The sequence below is a fragment of the Moschus berezovskii genome, chromosome 16 (genome assembly GCF_049115385.1).
Source record: "Moschus berezovskii isolate FMDL1 chromosome 16, NW_MosBer_1.0, whole genome shotgun sequence".
Classification (NCBI taxonomy): Eukaryota; Metazoa; Chordata; class Mammalia; order Artiodactyla; family Moschidae; genus Moschus; species Moschus berezovskii.
Window position 1 is genome coordinate 30,626,464 of NC_142475.1, and position 20,272 is coordinate 30,646,735.

The following is a 20,272-nucleotide window of genomic DNA, read 5'->3' on the forward strand; positions in this document are numbered from 1 at the left end:
TTGAATATTTTGCATATTATTGTATATTAAAATTGGTCACATACCACTGAAAAATGCATTACATGCTTTCACTTTACTAAAAGTCATGCTCATAAAGAATGACGCCACGAGGCATGAATTTTAAAAATCAAAGTATCTTTAACCACTCTAAAGGGGTACAATTCAATTTAAATTCACTTTTCGGAGAGAGAATTTACTAGTGTTCTGAAGTCAAACTATGGAGCTAATTTGTTCGTAGGATGATATATTTCCAAAGGAGTAATAATTGAATTTCACAACAAATGTTAAGCATCTTTTGTAAAATAAACTTCTTTACCCATTAAATATTTCCATCCATTTTTCCATTCAAAATACACTAACCTTGTCCTAAAGTTTGTAGGATGAGGATGTCCATCATATAAGGATAAGTAGTCATATTCTTCTTCTAGAGCAAATGACTGAAAAACAATTTGTATTCTATTTCGTTCTTCTGCTATTATTACCCACGTACAGTTGGCACCATTTGGATATCCATACGGAAAACCAGGGCTTTCTATAGTGCCATTCAGTCCTTTTAAAGTTCCACCACATGTATAAATAAATCCTGTAATAAAAGACAAATAAATAGACATTAATATTATTAATAAAAACAAGAACATCTAGAAGACATTATTTTGAAAAAAAAACTTTTTTTTCCTAAGACCCATGCTACGATAATTTTGTAAATAGCAATTTAAAAATTAGGTAAATTATCTATTATTTATTTATTTATTTATTTTTAGTATAGCACCAATAGCAAAATACTAGAAGACATGTTATTTATCATACAACTTGTGCTCAGTTATAAGCCAGTTGATGAAATAAAATCCTCCATACTACTGATTCATTATACATTACATGATCCAACATGCAAGCACAATCCTAGAAGTAGTTCCAATCAAATTTTGGACACTCATAAGCAACCATTTAAATTTAATGATGTTAGTATGCATTTTGGGTCTTGAAATATTAACTGCAGTTCTTCTTAGTAAATCATGCTAACATTTTTGTGTATGCAAATCGCCAGCATGTAAACAATGCACCTTAGAAAAATCTGTCCCATTCTGATTCTAGCAGAGGGATAAATGATTCAGACCTAAAAAAAAAAAAAAAGCACAACAAAAACAGAACAACAACAACAAAAACTATGTAATCGATCTTTCGACTAAAGCACAATCCTAAACTAACCACATCGAAGTGACACCTAAAGGTTGGTGAGAAAAACTGAATTCTGAACAACTTACTGCTGCCATCTTTTACTAGTTCTATGGGAGGTTTTAATTATTGAGAGCTTAACTGTTGCAAATACCTAGAAAAAATAGCATGCTTCTTAAAGAATTTTTTATAAATGTATGATATTCTGAAGTCATATTGGGTAATGAAAAAATCAAAGATTTATCAGAAAATATGGTCCCCAGCATTTATCTAGACTAGTCTGTGGAGAGTTGCTCAGTCGTGTCTGACTCTCTGAGACCTCGTGGTCTGTAGCCTGGCAGGCTCCTCTGTCGATGGGGATTCTCCAGGCTAGAATACTGAAGTGGGTTGCAATGGCCTCCTCCAGAGGATCTTCCCAACCCAGGGATCAAACCGAGGTCTCCCATATTACAGTGGATTCTTTACCTTCTGAGCCACCAGGGAATCCTAAGAATACTGGAATGGGTAACATATCCCTTCTCAAGGGATTCTTTCCAACCAGGTTTTCCTGCATTGCAGGCAGATTCTTTACGAGCTGTTATCAGGGAAGCCCCTAGACTAGTCTACATGAAATTAAAATTTGGATCTAGAGCCAGACAGCCATAGTTTTGATACCAGAAAATCTTATCGAGGGTCCAGTTTCTTGTTTAAATTGTCCAAAAGAATTTGGACAAGGAACACAAAACACCAAGGAAAAAATAAACACACACACACACATCCCACATTGTGGCTGAGGAGCAAAAAAAACAAATAAGTGGTTTATTAAGATTAAAGCAAAAGTTCCACACTACAGGAGGAAGAGTACAGGCATCCTTGCCACAGAGGAGTGCACTACAGGATTCTTGATTCCTCTTTTTATCTTATTTTTAGCCCTTTGAATGGATGGAGGGTCTTTTTGATTAAGGGTGGAATACTCATTGAGGGGATGGTTGAGATGTTGCCTGGATCGCACAAGGTTGCATTGGCTTCTGGTCTTGTACATTTGTCTCCTGTAACCACTATACATGTAATCTAAGAGTCATTTTCCCTTAAATCTTCCCCTCCAAGTGCCACATGCGGAAGGTCCTATAGGGTCATCAGCTACATTTTTACCTGCATGTGCTCCTCCATTTTTATGGTCAGAGTTTCTTGTTCAGATGTTAAGAAGTTTCTGTTTTAGATGCCATTCCTCCATGTGTTATGGCTTCATTAAGTGCAAAACAGAGAGGTATATTTCCCTCCTTCCTAATGCCTTTATATGAAGAGACAGTCCTTGGTCCTGGTCCTGTCTTTCCTGCCTCAGTTTCAGAAATTGTGATGAGAATTTCTCATCATTTCACATCAGAATTCCCAGATTTCATTTCCACACCTATGCATCCTACGTTAAGTTTAGGTACCATGAAGCTGTAAGTGAGAGATGTCCAGCTAATTTGGGGTGAAAGAATGCCGTACAACACAAATATCTGTATTTGGAACTGGATGTAGAGATGCAGGACATTAGGGACGCCTCTCTCTTAGAAGGAATGAGTACATATAATAAAGGTGCATCTAGTTTTTAAAAGTATAAGGAAAAATTCATCAAAGATGGGAAGTCTGAGTTGTATATTATGGCACATGGAGGCTAATTTGGGTTGTTGTCCATTAATTCCACATGACCACCTTGCTTTTGCTGGGGGAGTCACTTCTCCACTAAATAGCTATATGCTTTGGAGTAGCTGACTCAATTGACTCATGGTGAGGTGAATGGCTCAGGACTGGATTAATCAGTATAACCCTATCCTCCTAGCCACATTGACTTCAGTAATATACTTTGATTATCTTTATATACAACAAAGTTGAGAGCATGGGTTATTCAGTATGTGATATGTGTCATAGGTCTTGTGATACTTTTGCTTTTTCTAAAATTTACCAAGAAGTTGGATGAGGCAAAAATTTTAAAAAAATCAGTATTTGTTTGTATACTTATATTTTTACTCTTTTGCCAGGGTCATATATGGCATTTTATGATTTCAAAAAAATAAAAAAAAAAGAGAGAGAAATGTCCCTTTTAAAATTACTTCTTGCAGAGCAATTACTTTGAAGCCTTAGGTTAATTAGCTATCACCCATTTCTATTAGTTTTCTGCCTGAACAGCTTCCAATCTGAACTTCATAACTAAATGCAGGCATGAATTCCTTCAGCTGCAATCTGATCTATGGGCTGTTTTATATAGTCTCAAGCCCCATATTCCTGATGGTTTTAGATAAAGGACATATGTCCTAAAATAACATGCTCAGCTTTGTCCACTACTTCTTCAAGGGCCTGCTGATTCATGCATTTCAATTGCTTTTCTTTTTTTTTTTTTTTCTCTAGGCAAATTAGGATTTACACTTATTTTTAAGTTTCTTATCTGTGTTCATTTTATTTTCATTTTTAATATATGTTTGATTAAACATCACAGTATTAAGAATAAAGTACATTTTTCTAACAGAAGATTGATAATTTTCACGCACAGGTTAAAGTAAATAGCTTTTCAAAGCAAAACAAAATTTTCCTCATTTACTTATGCTTCAAAAGGTTCAGTTCAGTTCAGTTCAGTTCAGTTCAGTCACTCAGTCGTGTCTGACTCTTTGCGACCCCATGAATCACAGCATGCCAGGCCTCCCTGTCCATCACCAAATCCCGGAGTTCACTCAAACTCATATCCATCAAGTCGGTGATGCCATCCAGCCATCTCATTCTCTGTCGTCCCCTTCTCCTCCTGCCCCCAATCCTTCCCAGCATCAGGGTCTTTTCCAGTGAGTCAGCTCGTTGCATGAGGTGGCCAAAGTATTGCAGTTTCAGCTTTAGCATCAGTCCTTCCAATGAACACCCAGGTTTGATCTCCTTTAGAATGGACTGGTTGGATCTCCTTGCAGTCCAAGGGACTCTCAAGAGTCTTCTCCAGCACCACAGTTCAAAAGCATCAATTCTTCGGGGCCCAGCTTTCTTCACAGTCCAACTCTCACATCCATACATGACCACTGGAAAAACCATAGCCTTGACTAGACGGACCTTTGTTGGCAAAGTAATGTCTCTGCTTTTTAATATACTCTCTAGGTTGGTCATAACTTTCCTTCCAAGGAGTAAGCGTCTTTTTATTTCATGGCTGCAGTCAGCATCCACAGTGATTTTGGAGCCCCCAAAAATAAAGTCTGACACTGTTTCCACTGTTATCCCATCTATTTCCCATGAAGTGATGGGATAGATACCATGATCTTAGTTTTCTGAATATTGAGCTTCAAGCCAACCTTTTCACTCTCCTCTTTCACTTTCATCAAGAGGCTTTTTAGTTCCTCTTCACTTTCTGCCATAAGGGTGGTGTCATCTGCATATCTGAGGTTATTGATATTTCTCCCAGCAATCTTGATTCCAGCTTGTGCTTCTTCCAGCCCAGCGTTCCTCATGATGTACTCTGCAAGGTTAGTCAATGTTATTAGCCAATCTTTTCAGGTCATTTCTTGACTCATACAGGTATGTGTATATTTCTATGTATTAGGTATACTTTAAATAAATAGTCATACTAAAGCATATTTTCCCTGCATTTTTAATTTTGTAAAATGTCACTGATATTTTTCTGGATCCACATGTATATGTCTAGTACATTCCTTTTTTAATGACTACATAGTTAAATGGCATAAGATACGTCTCTACTTGAACATATCTTCTTTTGATGGCTTCATTCTTTGTGGTTTCATGTGTATAAAAAACAACTTTGAACATATATCTTTGTATGCTTATGTGTTATATCCTGCAGATAAAATTCCAGAAATGAGAGTACTAAATTTTAAACTTAGAGGATAGCCAATCTATCTTCAAGAAGGTAAAAATTTTTGCTGATATCACAGGATTATTTTTTCCTACTTCCAACCCTGATTTCAGTGATACTAGATTTTTTTAACATGGCAAATTTTGCAAGGCAAAAGCATATTTTCTATTTTATTTTTGCATTTCTGAGTAGTATTGGACATACTACTTAAAAATATCTTATATTTTTAATTAATTTATTATTCATCTTTTGTGAATTGCCTTGTTGTATCCTTCACATGTTTCTAAAGGTTACTTTACCTTTTCTTACTTCTTTTTTAGGATACAGTTGCTTAGGTTTCTGGTTATTTATCGGTAATCCATATTGCCATTCATATACTTTTACATTTCTAAATTAAACAAATTTGCTTATTCATTGCTGTCATAAAGTCACAAGTCCTTGCTGCTCTTTATAGTACACATGAAGCCCCATTCCCTTCGATGAGCTCTCTTCAATATTTGTTCATCTATTCATCATTTATGTAATGCTTTCAGCATAAAATTACTAAAAGAACATTATCTTTGCCTGTTTTCATGACAAACTGCTAAATGAGATAGTGAGGGAATATAGATTATCTTATTAGTATAGAATAAGTGCTATGATCAGGGTAAGCACACTTTGCTATGAGAACATGTGAAGGCAAAACAGTCTAAATAGTTCAGTATGTGTTTATGGCAATCTGGTCTTAAAAATTGGTATTGAAAAATTTCATAAATTCAGTCTTTGACAGTTTCTGAATGTCTTCTGTCATATTTTTCATATCTTAACATTTAATGTCCATTTAGTCAATTTATACTTGAAAAACAACTAAAATTTCCATAATTTGGGTCATATTTTCAACAAGAATTTAGTTAACAACATAGATTTTTAGATATTTTCTTTTTTACTTCCATGTCCGTATTTTACCTTTCCTTCATACTACAGGATAATGCGGTGCCTGTTTGTAGAGTATTTTATGATATTTTATAATTTCTTCTGTTTTCTTTTGTGCTAAGTTCCATGCTAGAACAACATTCATACTTGTGCTTAAACTTTACTTTTTTTCACATTTGTGTTTATCTGCTGCAATTGGGCTTTTGTGCCCAATTATATTGATCAGATTTCTTCCCCCCAGCCCCCACTATCAAGCTCACACTTTTTTGACACATAACATCTTTGGAATAAAATCTTATAATGAATTCAATAGTAGCAATTACCCTTTTTATTGTGGTGTGTGTGTATGTGTGTGTGTGCTCTGTTGTGTCTGACTCTTTGCAACCCCATGGGCTGTAGCCCTCCAGGCTCCTGTGTCTATGAGATTTTCCAGGCAAGAATACTGGAGTGGTGTCCCATTTCCTTCTCCAGGAAGCTTCCTGACCCAGAGATCGAACCTGTGTCTCCTGCATTGGCAGGCAGATTCTTTATTGCTGAGCCATCTGGAAAGTTTTACTGTGGTAAGCAACACATAATATAAAGTATATCCTCTTACCAGTTTTGGAGTGTATATTTTAGAAAGAAATCTCTAGAACTTTTTATCTTACTTGAATGAAATGCTATATCCATTGAAAAATAACTCCTAATTTTCCTTTTCCCCTAACCCCTGAAATCCTACTTTTTGCTTCTCTTAATTTGACTACTTTAGATAATATCATATAAGTAGAATCATATCTTAATACTATTTGGTCTTCTATAATTTGCTTGCATCACTTAGCATAATATCCTCAAGGTTCAATCATGGTATAGCCTATGACATCATTTTCTTCTTTTTAAAAGTTGATTTCTATTTATATATGTATCTCATTTTATTTATCCATTCATCCTTCAATGTATGTATAGATTGTTTCTACTTCTTGGATATCATGCATAGTGTTGTAATGAACTTGAGAATGCAAGTATCTCTTTGGTATCCTGATTTCAATTTTTTGAATAAATGGCCATGTGATTTCTGGGTCACATGGGAGTTTTATTTTTAGGTTCTTCAAGGATGAACTTCTACACTGTTTTATATTGTGGCTGCACTACTTTGCATTCTCACATAAGTGCATAAGTTCTCCAATATCTCCATATATAAAGAGATATAGATATTGGTAATGGCCATCCTATAGCTGTGAAGAGACCTTGTGGTTTGAATTTGCAGTTTTCTGATGATGAGTGATATTCATCATATAGCCGTAGGTCATTAGTTTGTCTTTTTTACAGAAATGTCTATCCAAGTCCTTTGCCCATTTTTAAATTATTATTTTTTAGGTATTGAACTGCATCTGTTCCGTTCTGTCGCTCAGTCATGTCCGACTCTTTGCGACCCCGTGGACTGTAGCCTACCAGGCTTTTCCGTCCATGGGATTCTCCAGGCAAGAATACTGGAGTGGGTTACCGTTTCCTTCTCCAGGGGATCTTCCCAACCAAGTTCTTGTAAATTTTGGCTATTAACACTATATCAGATATATCATTTGCAAATATTTCCTTCCATTCCATCGGTTGCCTTTTTTTTTAATCAAAAAACCATTTTTATTTTTTCACTTTGTCTCTGAGATCCTGTAAGAATATATATTTAATTATTTGCTACCATTGAATTATTGCTAATTTGTATTCAGTTTCTACATATTATAGAATTAAGGTTTTCATTGTTTCTGAGTATTACATTCACCACATTTATCGACTTCATATTGCTTCTTGATATTGGTCTGTGTAATTTATTTATTTATTTTTTACTTTACATTGTTGTATTGGTTATGTCATACATTGACATGAATCTGCCTCAGGTGTACATGTGTTCCCCATCTTGAAAACCCCTCCCACCACCCTCCCAATCCCATCCCTCTGGTTCATCCCAGTACACCAGCCCTGAGCATCCTGTATCATGCATTAAACCTGGACTGGCGATTCATTTCACTTATGATAATATACATGTTTCAATGCCGTTCTCCCCAAATCATCCCACCCTCGCCCTCTCCCACAGAGTCCAAAAGACTGTTCTATACATCTGTGTCTCTTTTGCTGTCTTGGTGCTGGAGAAGACTCTTGAGAGTCCCTTGGACTGCAAGGAGATCCAACCAGTCCATTCTGAAGGAGTTCGATCCTGGGTGTTCATTGGAAGGACTGATGCTAAAGCTGAAACTGCAATATTTTGGCCACCTCATGCGAAGAGTTGAATCACTGGAAAAGACTCTGATGCTGGGAAGGATTGGGGTGGGAGGAGAAGGGGACGACAGAGAATGAGATGGCTGGATGGCATCACCGACTCGATGGACATGAGTTTGAGTGAACTCCAGTAGTTGGTGATGGACAGGGAGGCCTGGCCTGCTGTGATTCATGGGGTCGCAAAGAGTCGGTCACGACTGAGTGACTGAACTGAACTGATACAGGGTTATTGCTATCATCTTTCTAAATTCCATATATATGCGTTAATATACTGTATTGGTATTTTTCTTTCTGGCTTAGTTCACTCTGTATAATAGGCTCCAGTTTCATCCACCTAGTTAGAACTCTTCAAATGTATTCTTTTTAATTGCTAATTAATACTCCATTGTGTATATGTACCAATGCTTTCTTATCCATTCGTCTGCAGATGGACATCTAGGTTGCTTCCATGTCCTGGCTATTATAAACAGTGCTGCGATGAACATTGTATCTTTCAATTCTGGTTTCCTAGGTGTGTATGCCCAGGAGTGTGATCGCTGGGTCGTATGGCAGTTCTATTTCCAGTTTTTAAAGGAATTTCCACTGTTCTCCATAGTGGTTGTACTAGTTTGCATTCCCACCAACAGTGTAAGAGGGTTCCCTTTTCTCCATACCCTCTCCAGCATTTATTACTTGTAGATGTTTGGATAGCAGCCATCCTGGCTGGCGTGAAATGGTACCTCATTGTGGTTTTGATTTGCATTTCTCTGATTATGAGTGATGTTGAGTATTTTTTCATGTGTTTCTTAGCCATCTGTATGTCTTCTTTGGAGAAATGTCTGTTAAGTTCTTTGGCCCGTTTTTTGATTGGGTCGTTTATTTTTCTGGGATTGAGCTGCAGGAGTTGCTTGTATATTTTTGAGATTAATTCTTTGTCAGTTGCTTCATTTGCTATTATTTTCTCCCATTCTGAAGGCTGTCTTTTCACCTTGCTGATAGTTTCCTTTGTTGTGCAGAAGCTTTTAACTGTATTTAGGTCCCATTTGTTTATTTTTGCTTTTATTTCCAATATTCTGGGAGGTGGGTCATGGAGGATCTTGCTGTGATTTATTTCGCTGTTTTCTTGTTTTATGGAAGTTTTTACTGTGGCATATCCCACTTGTCTCTTTTTATTTTCATTGCCTGTATCTTTGATGTCATATCCAACAAATTATTGTTGGAACCAATGTCAAGAAGTTTTACCCCTCAGTTTTCTTCTAGGATCTATAGTCTGGGTCTTATGTTTAAATATTTAATCTGTTTTGAGTCAATCATTATGTATAGTGTAAATTAAAGATTAAATTTAAATCTCTTGCATGTGAGTATCTCGTTTTTCCAACACCATTTTTTGAAGAAACTTCCTTTCCTCATTGTGTATTCTTGGCACCCTTTTTGAAGATCAGTTGACTATATATGTGTTCGTTTACATCTGGGTCCTCTATCTGTCCATTGGTTGATGTTTCTATCTTTTTACTAGTACCATAGTGTTTTGATTGCTATAGTTATGTAATATATTTTAAAAGCAGAACATGTGAGCCTACAGCTTCACTTTTCTAAGATTGTTTTAACTATTTGGATCCTTTGTAGTTCCATATGAATTTTTAGATTATTTTACCGTTTCTATTAAAAAATACCATTGGAGTTTTGATATGGTTTTCATTGAATCTGTATATCACTTTGGGCAGTCTGAAAATTTTAACGATATTGTCTTCAAATTTATGAACATGGGATGTCTTTCAATTTTTGCATGTGTTTTTTAAAATTTTTTTCTTTCTGCAGTGTTTTCAGAAAACATGTCTTTGCTTCCTTGATTAAGTTTATTCCTAAGTATTTTATTCTTTTTTCATGTTATTATAAGTGGTTTGATGCTTATTTTCCTGTTTTAGATTGATCACTGTTAGTACTTAGAAATACAAATGACTTTTACACGTTGATTCAGTATCCCATAACTTTGCTAAATTTATTAATTTTAACAGTTTTCAAAGCAATCCCTAGGAGAAATAGGGATTTTGTTTTTACTGAAATTGACAAACTATACTAAAATCATACTAAAATATAAAGAACTTAGAATACCCAAAACAATCTTGAAAGAGAAAACCAAAATTGGATGACTCACACTTATTAATTTAAAGGATATTGCAAAGCTGAGCTACACCAATCAACATAGTGTAAAGCTGGCATAAGGATGGACATAAGCAACTTAATAGACTTGAGAGTTCAAAAATAAACTCTTAAATGTATAGAAAGTTAATTTGGGGGGAATCAGAAGGAAATTGAACAGCTTAACTTTTAAAATAAGCTTTCAATTTTAATATATTTTAAATTAACATGCAGCTTAAGTAATGACTTTTGTCTATATTCTAATTAGATAATTAGAGTTTTTTTTACTGTTGAATTTTTAGAGTTTTAATGTCTTCTGAATAGTAGTACTTTCTCTACTATGTGATTTCCAAATCTTTCTCAAATTCTGTAAATGATTTTTTCATCTTTTAAATAGGATATTTGTCACAGTAAAAGTTTTTTAATTTTGATGAATTCTACTTTATCAGTTTTTTTCTTTTATAAATCCTGCTTTGGTATAAAGGCTAAGAATTTATTTTGAAGCTCTAGATCTTAAATATTCTCTTATTTGTTTTTATAAGTTTAGTAGACTTTGGTTTCACATTCAAGCTGTGATCCATTTTGGTTATTTTTTATGTGTAATACATCAGATTTAGATCAAAGTTATTTATTTTTTGTCTTTGGATATCCAACTATTGTTGCACCATTTGCTGGCAAGTCTTTTTTTTCCTCTCTCTCTATTGAAATAATCTTGCACCTTTGTCAGAATTAGTTGGGCATATTTGTGTGAGCCTATCTCTGGATTCTCTGTTCTATTCCATTGATCTATTGTCAGTGCTGCATTTTTTATCACAGTAGTTACAAAAGAAACTTTAAAATCAAACTGATTCCTTCTACTTCATTATTTTTCAAAATTGTTTAGCTCGTCTAGTTTCTTTGCATTTTCATATATATTTTAGCATGATCTAACTATATCCACAAAAAATCTTGCTCAGATTAAACCTATATATCCCTTTGTGGAAAACAGATATTTTGACTATGTTCAGATTTTCATTTTGTAAACACCATATCTCTCTCCATTTATTTGAATCTGCTGTGTATTTTTCTTCATTCTTACTTAGCTTTCTGCTGACAATCTCTGGACATGTTTTGTTGGATTCAAATCTAAGTAGTTTATTTTTTCTTAATATAAATTATACTTTATTTCAATTAAGACATCTACATGTTATTGCTGCTGCTGCTGCTGCTGCATTGCTTCAGTCGTGTCTGACTCTGTGCGACCCCATAGACAGCAGCCCACCAGGCTCCTCTGTCCACAGGATTCTCTAGGCGAGGATACCAGAGTGGGTTGTCATTTCCTTCTCCACATATTATTGCTAATATATAAAATTTATAATTTATTTTTAAATGTTTAGTTTGTATCTGTGACTGGCTAAAGTCACTTATTAAATATAGGAGTCTATTAGTAAATCCATGAGATTTTCTCTATAGCTTATCATGACACCCACAACAAGGGACATTTTTAATTCTTTCTTTCTAATCTTTATACCGTTCATATTATTTTCTTGCATTAGGAACAATGGTTTTTCATTTTTAACCTTAGTTCAATGGATTGCACTGATTGATTTTTGAAGATAGGGCCATTCTTGCAACTTTGTAATAAAACCTATTTGGTCATGCTATACTACAGTTATTTTTTATATTGTTGAATTCTGTTTGCTAATATTTTTCATATATATTCATAAGGGATATTGGTTTTATGTGCTGTGTTTATCTAGTTTTGAAATTTATAGTGCCAGTTTTATAAGAATTAAATGGAAAGTGTTCCTTTCTTTTGTATTTCTGGAAGATACTATGTAACTTAATGTTAAATCATCTTTAAATATTTTTAGAATTATCCATCAAATTATCTGCGCTAGATTTCTTTTAGGGGAGTTTTGTTATTATGAATTATATTTTGTTAATAGTTATAAGGCTTAGGGCTATTACAAATTACTTATTTCATACAGTGTGTGTGTGTTTAATTAACGGGTACATTCTATCTATCTAAGTTGTTAAACAGATGCATACAGAATTGTTCATAACATACCCTTATTATCTTTTGATGTCTATAGGGTCTGTGGTGTGTCTCTCCTCTTTTATACCTAGTATTGGTAGTTTGTGTCTTATCTCATTTTTCTTTATCATTCTTGCTAGTAGTTTGTCAATTTTATTGATTTTTCAAATGTTATCTTCTAGTAGAATAATAGTAATTAATTTTGCATAGCACTTTATAAATTTTTTTTATTTTTCCTTTGGATTGATCAATGGCTTTCACTCCCTCTTGTTGTGGATAAATATTATACAAGCTTTGTATGTCTTTTATCTTTCTTGGGCCATACTTTCATAATTAAAACTATTTTACAAGAATTAAAAATAATGTATATAAAGTGCATGTCATAGATACAAGGCATAATACTTAAGACAACGTAACATTTATTATTCATATGATTATTCACATAAGGTCTACTTTATCTGACATTAGTATAGATATATTCAGTTATTTATGTTAGTGTCTATACTTATGGTCTGAGTGAATTTCTTATAAGTGTTGTTTAGTGATTTATTTTTGTCTTTACAAACTCATGTGACAATCTTTACCTTAGGAGTATTTACTCTATTTAAACTTACTTTTTTTTATTTGTTTTCTGTTTGTTTTGCCTGATTTTTGTTCTTTTACTTCCTCCTTTTGTGTTCTTTTATGTTAGGCCTTTAAACTGCATTTTTTCTATTAGCTTGCTAGTGTCATCTTTTGATAGTAGTAACCCTAGAGAGTAAAAAGTGTATTCTGGATTATTTGGGTCAGTTATAAATTAGCCTTTAACACTTCCCAAATAAAGCAAGAGTATTAGAGAATTATAACTAAACTCCATCCTGTGATGTTTGTAATACTGTTTTTATAGACTTAAGTTTACATATAAACACCCCGAAACACTATTACTATCTTAATTACTCAACATACATTTAGATTTACCTACATATTTGCTTTTTTTTTAAATCATCTCAGTCTTTTCATCTAGGTTTATTTTTCTTCTATCTGAAAAATTGTCTCCAGTATTTATTGTAATTTAGTTCTAACAACAAGTACTTTTTTATTTGCCTTTAAAAGGTTTTATCATTGTTTATCTTTGTTTTTGATGAAAGAGTTGTCCAAAACATGCTACTCCATCAGAGTCAGATGTAGAAAATGCACTATGTTGCTTTATCTTTATCACTTATACTTCATTTTGTGTCACACCAGCTAGTCTCAAAGCAATTTTTTTAACTAACAAAATCTTTCATTCTAAAATCTATATCTGAAGTGTATTACAAAATTAACTAATATAACTATTCAGACAAAACGATTTACAGTGAATTCAGTAGTTCAAGGCAATATCATTCACTGAGTATGGGCTAGATACCAAGTTTCAGTTCAGTTCAGTTCAGTTCAGTTCAGTTCAGTCACTCAGTCACATCCGACTCTTTGCGACCCCATGAATCACAGCACGCCAGACCTCCCTGTCCATCACCAACTCCTGGAGTTCACTCAAACTCATATCCATTGAGTCGGTGATGCCATCCAGCCATCTCATTTTCTGTCTTCCCCTTCTCCTCCCGCCCCCAATCCCTCCCAGCATGAGTCTTTTCCAGTGAGTCAACTTGTCGCATGAGCTTTTACAAATATTTTAGAACAGTGTTTCAACTATAATCTGAAAAATCTAATGGTTAAAAGAGGCAAAAGCAAATAGTTTATAGATATATATGGTAGGCGCTGGACTTTCCCAGTGGCTCAGCAGTAAAGAATCCATCTGCAATGCAGGAGTTACAGGAGACCGAGGTTAGATCCCTGGGTCAGGAAGATCCCCTGAGAGAACATGACAACCCACTCCAGTCTTCTTGCTTGGAGAATCCCATGGACCAAGGAGCCTGCAAGCTACAGTCCATAGTGTCACAAAGAGTCAGACACAACTGAAGTAACTTAGCACATACATGCATGGTAGTCATTATACACGAGTCCTTGAAAAGCTATCTAAAATATAGAGCCTCAGGAAAATATTCAAATTTAAGTTGATTCTTTAATGAATCAAAATTTTAATGTTTTATTTTTGCTCTAGTTTTTCTAATATCAGTTAAAATATATCTTTCAGGTTTAAGGTAAAAGATGAGATTGCGCAAGACATATTTTCTAAAGTATTTTAATCCTACTGTTCCATTGGCATGTTGCAGACTGCCTTTACATTTCAAACTTTGTTACTCTGGCCATTCTGCATATCTATAATATTCATTCTTTGCTTCTCGACAGTAAGAAAGAAATATGTAATTTTGCTTCCTGAATTAACTGGATTCTTATATACTGCAAGTATCCATGTGTTGATTTGTTCATGTTGTTGAGGATTACCTAGAATAATATTTTCATCATTTTCCTTAATATTAGAATTGCCAGACTTGAGGAATAGCTGAAACATTTCTAGTAGCATTTGAAAGTTTCTGTAGTAAAAAACTCAAGCAATAAAACTGGATAAATTAATTGTCATTGAAAGAACACTTAGAGACAGATATGCCTTTAAAAAAAAAATAAGCAAGAGAGAAATGCCTATCAGTCTGCCAAATGAGATTGGTTTAGACAAATATCAGGTTGCATGTAAACACTAGCCTGTAATGTCAAAGGGAGGAAATCACTGGTCTCCTGTTTCTTCTAACTTCAATACATGATTCTCTAATCTTTTGTTCAAAAGTATAGAATTACTACTGTAAATCAATATTCCAATTGAAAATTATGAAAGTTGAATTATTTCTACAACATTATCTGGAGACTTATAAACAGTTTATCAGATATTATTATAAATTTAAGGTCAAGAAAAGTTACAATAGAATTATAATATAAATGACATTTAATTTGATCTGATTAATACAAAAATATTGAAGGATCTGGATAACCTTTAATTTTCAAGCAATGTATCAAATGGGCTACTCTTGTGGTTCAGCTGATAAAGAATCCACCTGCAATGCGGGAGACCTAGGTTCAATCCATGGGTTAGGAAGATCCCCTGGAGAAGGGAAAGGCTACCCTTTCCAGTATTCTGGCCTGGAGAACTCTATGGACTGTATAGTCCATGGGGTTGCAGAGTCGGACAAGATTGAGTGACTGTCACACACACACAATGTATCAAATAAGGTATCCTGTTAAAATATATTAGTATTTCAAATTTAAATGTTCAGAAATTGTGGATTTTATCGGACACTGACCACAGATTTCACATTCTACTTCTAGTGATTAATATACATTATATCTTTTCTCCTTGGACTAAAAGAACATTTTTAAAAAATAGTCCATTAACATGATGCTTTTCACCATATTTTTCAGTTCAGTTCAGTTCAGTTCAGTCACTCAGTCGTGTCTGACTCTTTGAGACCCCATGAATCACAGCACGCCAGGCTTCCCTGTCCATCACCAACTCCCAGAGTTCACTCAAACTCATGTCCACAGAGTCGGTGATGCCATCCAGCCATCTCATTCTCTGTCGTCCCCTTCTCCTCCCATCCCTAATCCCTCCCAGAATCAGAGTCTTTTCCAGTGAGTCAACTCGTCGCATGAGGTGGCCAAAGTATTGGAGTTTCAGCTTTAGCATTAGTCCTTCCAATGAACACCCAGGACTAATCTCCTTTAGAATGGGCTGGTTGGATTGCAGTCCAAGGGACTCTCAAGAGTCTTCTCCAACACCACAGTCCAAAAGCATCAATTCTTCGGCGCTCAGCTTTCTTCACAGTCCAACTCTCACATCCATACATGACCACTGGAAAACCATAGCCTTGACTTTTGTTGGCAAAGTAATCTCTCTGCTTTTTAATATACTATCTAGGTTGGTCATAACTTTCCTTCCAAGGAGTAAGCTTACTTGCACCTTAATTTTCTTCAGACCTTTAGACATTAAAATGGATGTTACTTATGACTAATCATACCCCTTAACCGTATGTGCTCTAAACAGTGTCTTTGGTATAATTCCAATGCCTCTGAATAATCTAAAAGCTCTTTGAAGTCAACAGTCTCTCCAGACCGTTTCATAGATTTTCTAAATAAATTGTAATATTGTTTTTTATTTTATATTATTCTTTTCCTCGGGCTTTCCGGGTGGCTCAGTGGGTAAAGAATCTGTTTGTGATGCAAGAGATGCAGGAAGTGCGTTTGCTCCCTGAGTTGGGAAGATCCCCTGGAGGAGGGCATGGCAACCCACTCAAGTATTCTTGCCTGGAAAATCTGATGGACGAGGAGCCTGGAAGGCTACAGTCCATAGGGTCGCAAAAGAGTGGGACATGACTGAAGCAAGCAGGCACACATGCATTCCTTTCCACTTTAAATAAAACACCATCTACTTTTGTATCAGTCATTTCATTAACTTAATTGTCTTTAATAGTCAGTGGCTTGTACTACTCAGAAAGTAAAGGATTTGCGCAGAACTGGCCTTATCACTTAACAGCTTTATGATCCTGGGAAATTTAATCAGTCTTTCTGAGACTCAGTTTGCTGGTCTGCAAATTAAGAACAATAATACATTTAGCTTAAAAATTCTTGTGAAGATTAGCAAGCATATGTACCTCCTAGAAAACTAGAAAAGTGACTGTTATTTAATCTTCTAAAAATTATATCAGTTATGCCTGTCTGGCTTTGAATCTGCCTTTTAAAAGATCTTTAAACTTATTCTAGAATATTTGTAAAATCTATAGGAATATTAGTCTATATTCCTTTTGATGACAATGAGACTTTTATATATATATACATAATATTATAATTCAAGGTAATGAACTGGATTTTTGTATAATTTTCACAGTGTCCTCATGATTACATGAATATGTGAGTAAAAGTGAATTCCATTATAAATTTAAGATTACTTGTCCTAAATTCAGAAATGTCTCTAGGCTGGTTATTCTTTTCCCCCACTAAAATGTCTCTGATTCCTTTGCTATACCACTGGAGAAGGGGGCTGTTAACTACATCACCAGCCCTTGCCCTCTGGCCAACCTGCTTCAATTTGAGTTTGGCCAATGTGAGGCAGGGCAGAAGATAAAAGTTTAAGAGAAGAGAAAGGTCATTGTAATCATTGCCTTGCACATTCCATGTAGGGTACTGGCCATGACTGCTAAATTCTTCTGCCTTTCTTGGAAGCAGCTCTGTTTGCACAACAGTAAACTCATTACATTCTCTTCATGCCTTCAGCCCTACAGCCCACCCAGTTCTCTGCTGGGAAGAATTTCCCAACAGTGGTACGGATAATTGAAGTTTGCAAAGAGTATTGTGATTCCACTGACTTAAGGAGGAAGATTTCAGAGATCAGGGCAAACAGAGCAACTAGATTTTGTGGAATGGAGCATGGAGAAGATAGAGTTGTGCAGAGAGGGGTAACCAGAAGTCCATGTGTATATTCACGTAAATTGATGGCTTAGGACAATACTTTAGATGCACAGAGTAAGATCATCAAAGAATTGTCATATAACAGTTGCTTTGTTATCTACTGCTGGAACAGAGAATGTAGACTTTGAGCAGTATCAGGAAAGGAATTATCAGCAGATCATTAGAACACTCATCTCCCTAGAGGAGCAAAAACTAATTAACATATTGTTACAATCCAACTGAGGCACTAGGAGCCTTGGCAAAGTGAGCCCACATTGTAGAGTAGTGTATATTTCTGACATACCCCAATGAAACCTAAAGTTGAACTTTGACAGGGACACAAAGTTTGGAGACTGAGTCCTGAAAAGTTACAGGACTGGCAAACATTTTGAGCTTTCCATAGATCACAAATATAAAACCTATAAAATAAATCAAAACTACTCAAGTTCAAGGTGATAAGAAAATAAGTTACTTCCCTTCTAGATCAAGAATTACTAGTCTTTGGAGGAAGATAACATACTCCAGTCTCTAATAGATATTATTTCTGAAGTCTAACAATCAATCAAAATTTACTGTTTGTGCATTTTATAGTCAATCATAGCTGGAGTAAGGAACAGCTGTCAGGTAATATTTATTACTGTGCAAAGTGCACAGGTGCAAATCAAGAAATATTAAAGTTTTTTAAAAATAATACCCAATAATACTACCCAATAATTTTATAGCTATCTTAAGATTCAGAAAATAGAAATATAAATAGTTTAATTAATATACCTTAATTTCCACACATTATAGCAATTTTATATTGAATAGCTATACACATATCACATACTTTGTAGGTCTATAGGCTTTTTTTTTAAGGAGTTCAAATTACATGCACTTGAAAAATAGATTTGTAAATCCATGTTTGCTTTAAAATAAAGTGAAAGTCTACTTTTTTTTTTAAGATCAATGATTTTTATTTTCCAATTTGTGGTATCATAGAGGGTGAGGGAATACCTAGTTGTAAAGCACCCATAGGTTCCATTATAGCATTAATTTTTCTTAAATCAGTTAACATTCTCCATTTCCCAGATTTCTTCTTAATAACAAAGACAGGAGAATTCCAAGGACTACTAGTTGAGGCAATATGATTAAGAGATAATTGTTGCTCTACTGGCTGTTCAAGCGCCTGTAACTTTTCTTTTTTTTTTTAATTTATTTTAATTCGAGGCTAATTACTTTACAATATTATGGTGGTTTTTGCCATACATTCACATGAATCAGTCATGGGTGTACATGTGTTCCCCACCCTGACCCTCCCTCCCACCTCCTTCCCCCACCCCATCCCTCAGGGTCATCCCAGTGCACCAGCCCTGAGCACCCTATCTCATATATGGAACCTGGATTGGCAATCTATTTCACATATGATAATATACATGTTTCAATGTTATTCTCTCAAATCATCCCACCCTCGCCTTCTCCCACAGAGTCCAAAAGTCTGTTCTTTATATCTGTGTCTCTTTTGCTGTCTCACATATAGGGTCATCGTTACCATCTTTCTAAATTCCATATATATGTGTTAATATACTGTATTGGTGTTTTTCTTTCTGACTTATTTTGCTCTGTATAATAGGCTCCAGTTTCATCCACCTCATTAGAACTAATTAAAATGACTTAAAGGTTTTTACACAATGAAGGAAACTACAAGCAAGGTGAAAAGACAGCCTTCAGAATGGGAGAAAATAATAGCAAGTGAAGCAACTGACAAAGGATTAATCTCAAAAATATACAAGCAACTCCTGCAGCTCAATTCCAGAAAAATAAGCAACACAATCAAAAAATGGGCTAAAGAACTAACAGACGTTTCTCCAAAGAAGACATACAGATGGCTAACAAACACATGAAAAAATGTTCAACATCCCTCATAGTCAGAGAAATGCAAATCAAAACCACAATGGGATACCATTTCACACCAGTCAGAATGGCTGCTATCCAAAAGTCTACATGCAATAAATGCTGGAGAGGGTGTGGAGAGAAAGGAACCCTCTCACACTGTTGGTGGGAATGCAAACTAGTATAGTCACTATGGAGAACAGTGTGGAGATTCCTTAAAAAACTAGAAATAGAACTGCCATACAACCTAGCAATTGCACTCCTGGGCATACACACTGAGGAAACCAGAATTGAAAGGGACACATGTACCCCAATGTTCATCGCAGCACTGTTTATAATGGCTGGGACGTGGAAGCAACCTAGATGTCCATCTGCAGATGAATGGATAAGAAAGCTGTGGTACATGTACACAATGAAATATTACCCAGTTATTAAAAAGAAAGTCTAATTCTTATTGTAATAATCCCACATAAACTATGGCTCCCTAATCTTTTATTCATATAAACTTATATGTGATATTTACATATTTAAATAATTAAATATACTTACACTATATTTAGCTATCATTTAAACATCAGGCTAGCAAAAAGTGCAGCAAGCATTGTGAAATAAATATAAGAAAACTTAGCATAGAAAAATGTAGTTTCATATTCCAACAATTTGTGTTTATACTTCCATGAACAAACCAAATTGTCTTTCTCTCAGTACTAAAATAAAAGATAAATTTTTAATATCAATTATATAAAATTAGCTCTGCAATGATCAAGAAAATATAAGTT

General features: G+C 34.8%; 1 protein-coding gene across 4 annotated transcripts in view; it reads right to left on the reverse strand.

The window, feature by feature from the left end:
* Positions 1–20,272, reverse strand: part of CSMD3 (CUB and Sushi multiple domains 3) — a 1,369,436-nt gene that overhangs the window by 1,203,264 nt on the left and 145,900 nt on the right. For all 4 annotated transcript variants that reach the window (XM_088844606.1, XM_088844605.1, XM_088844604.1 and 1 more), the window contains exon 2: positions 361–583. In XM_088844606.1, the coding sequence (XP_088700732.1) occupies positions 361–583 (223 nt within the window). The remainder of the gene's footprint in view (positions 1–360; positions 584–20,272) is intronic.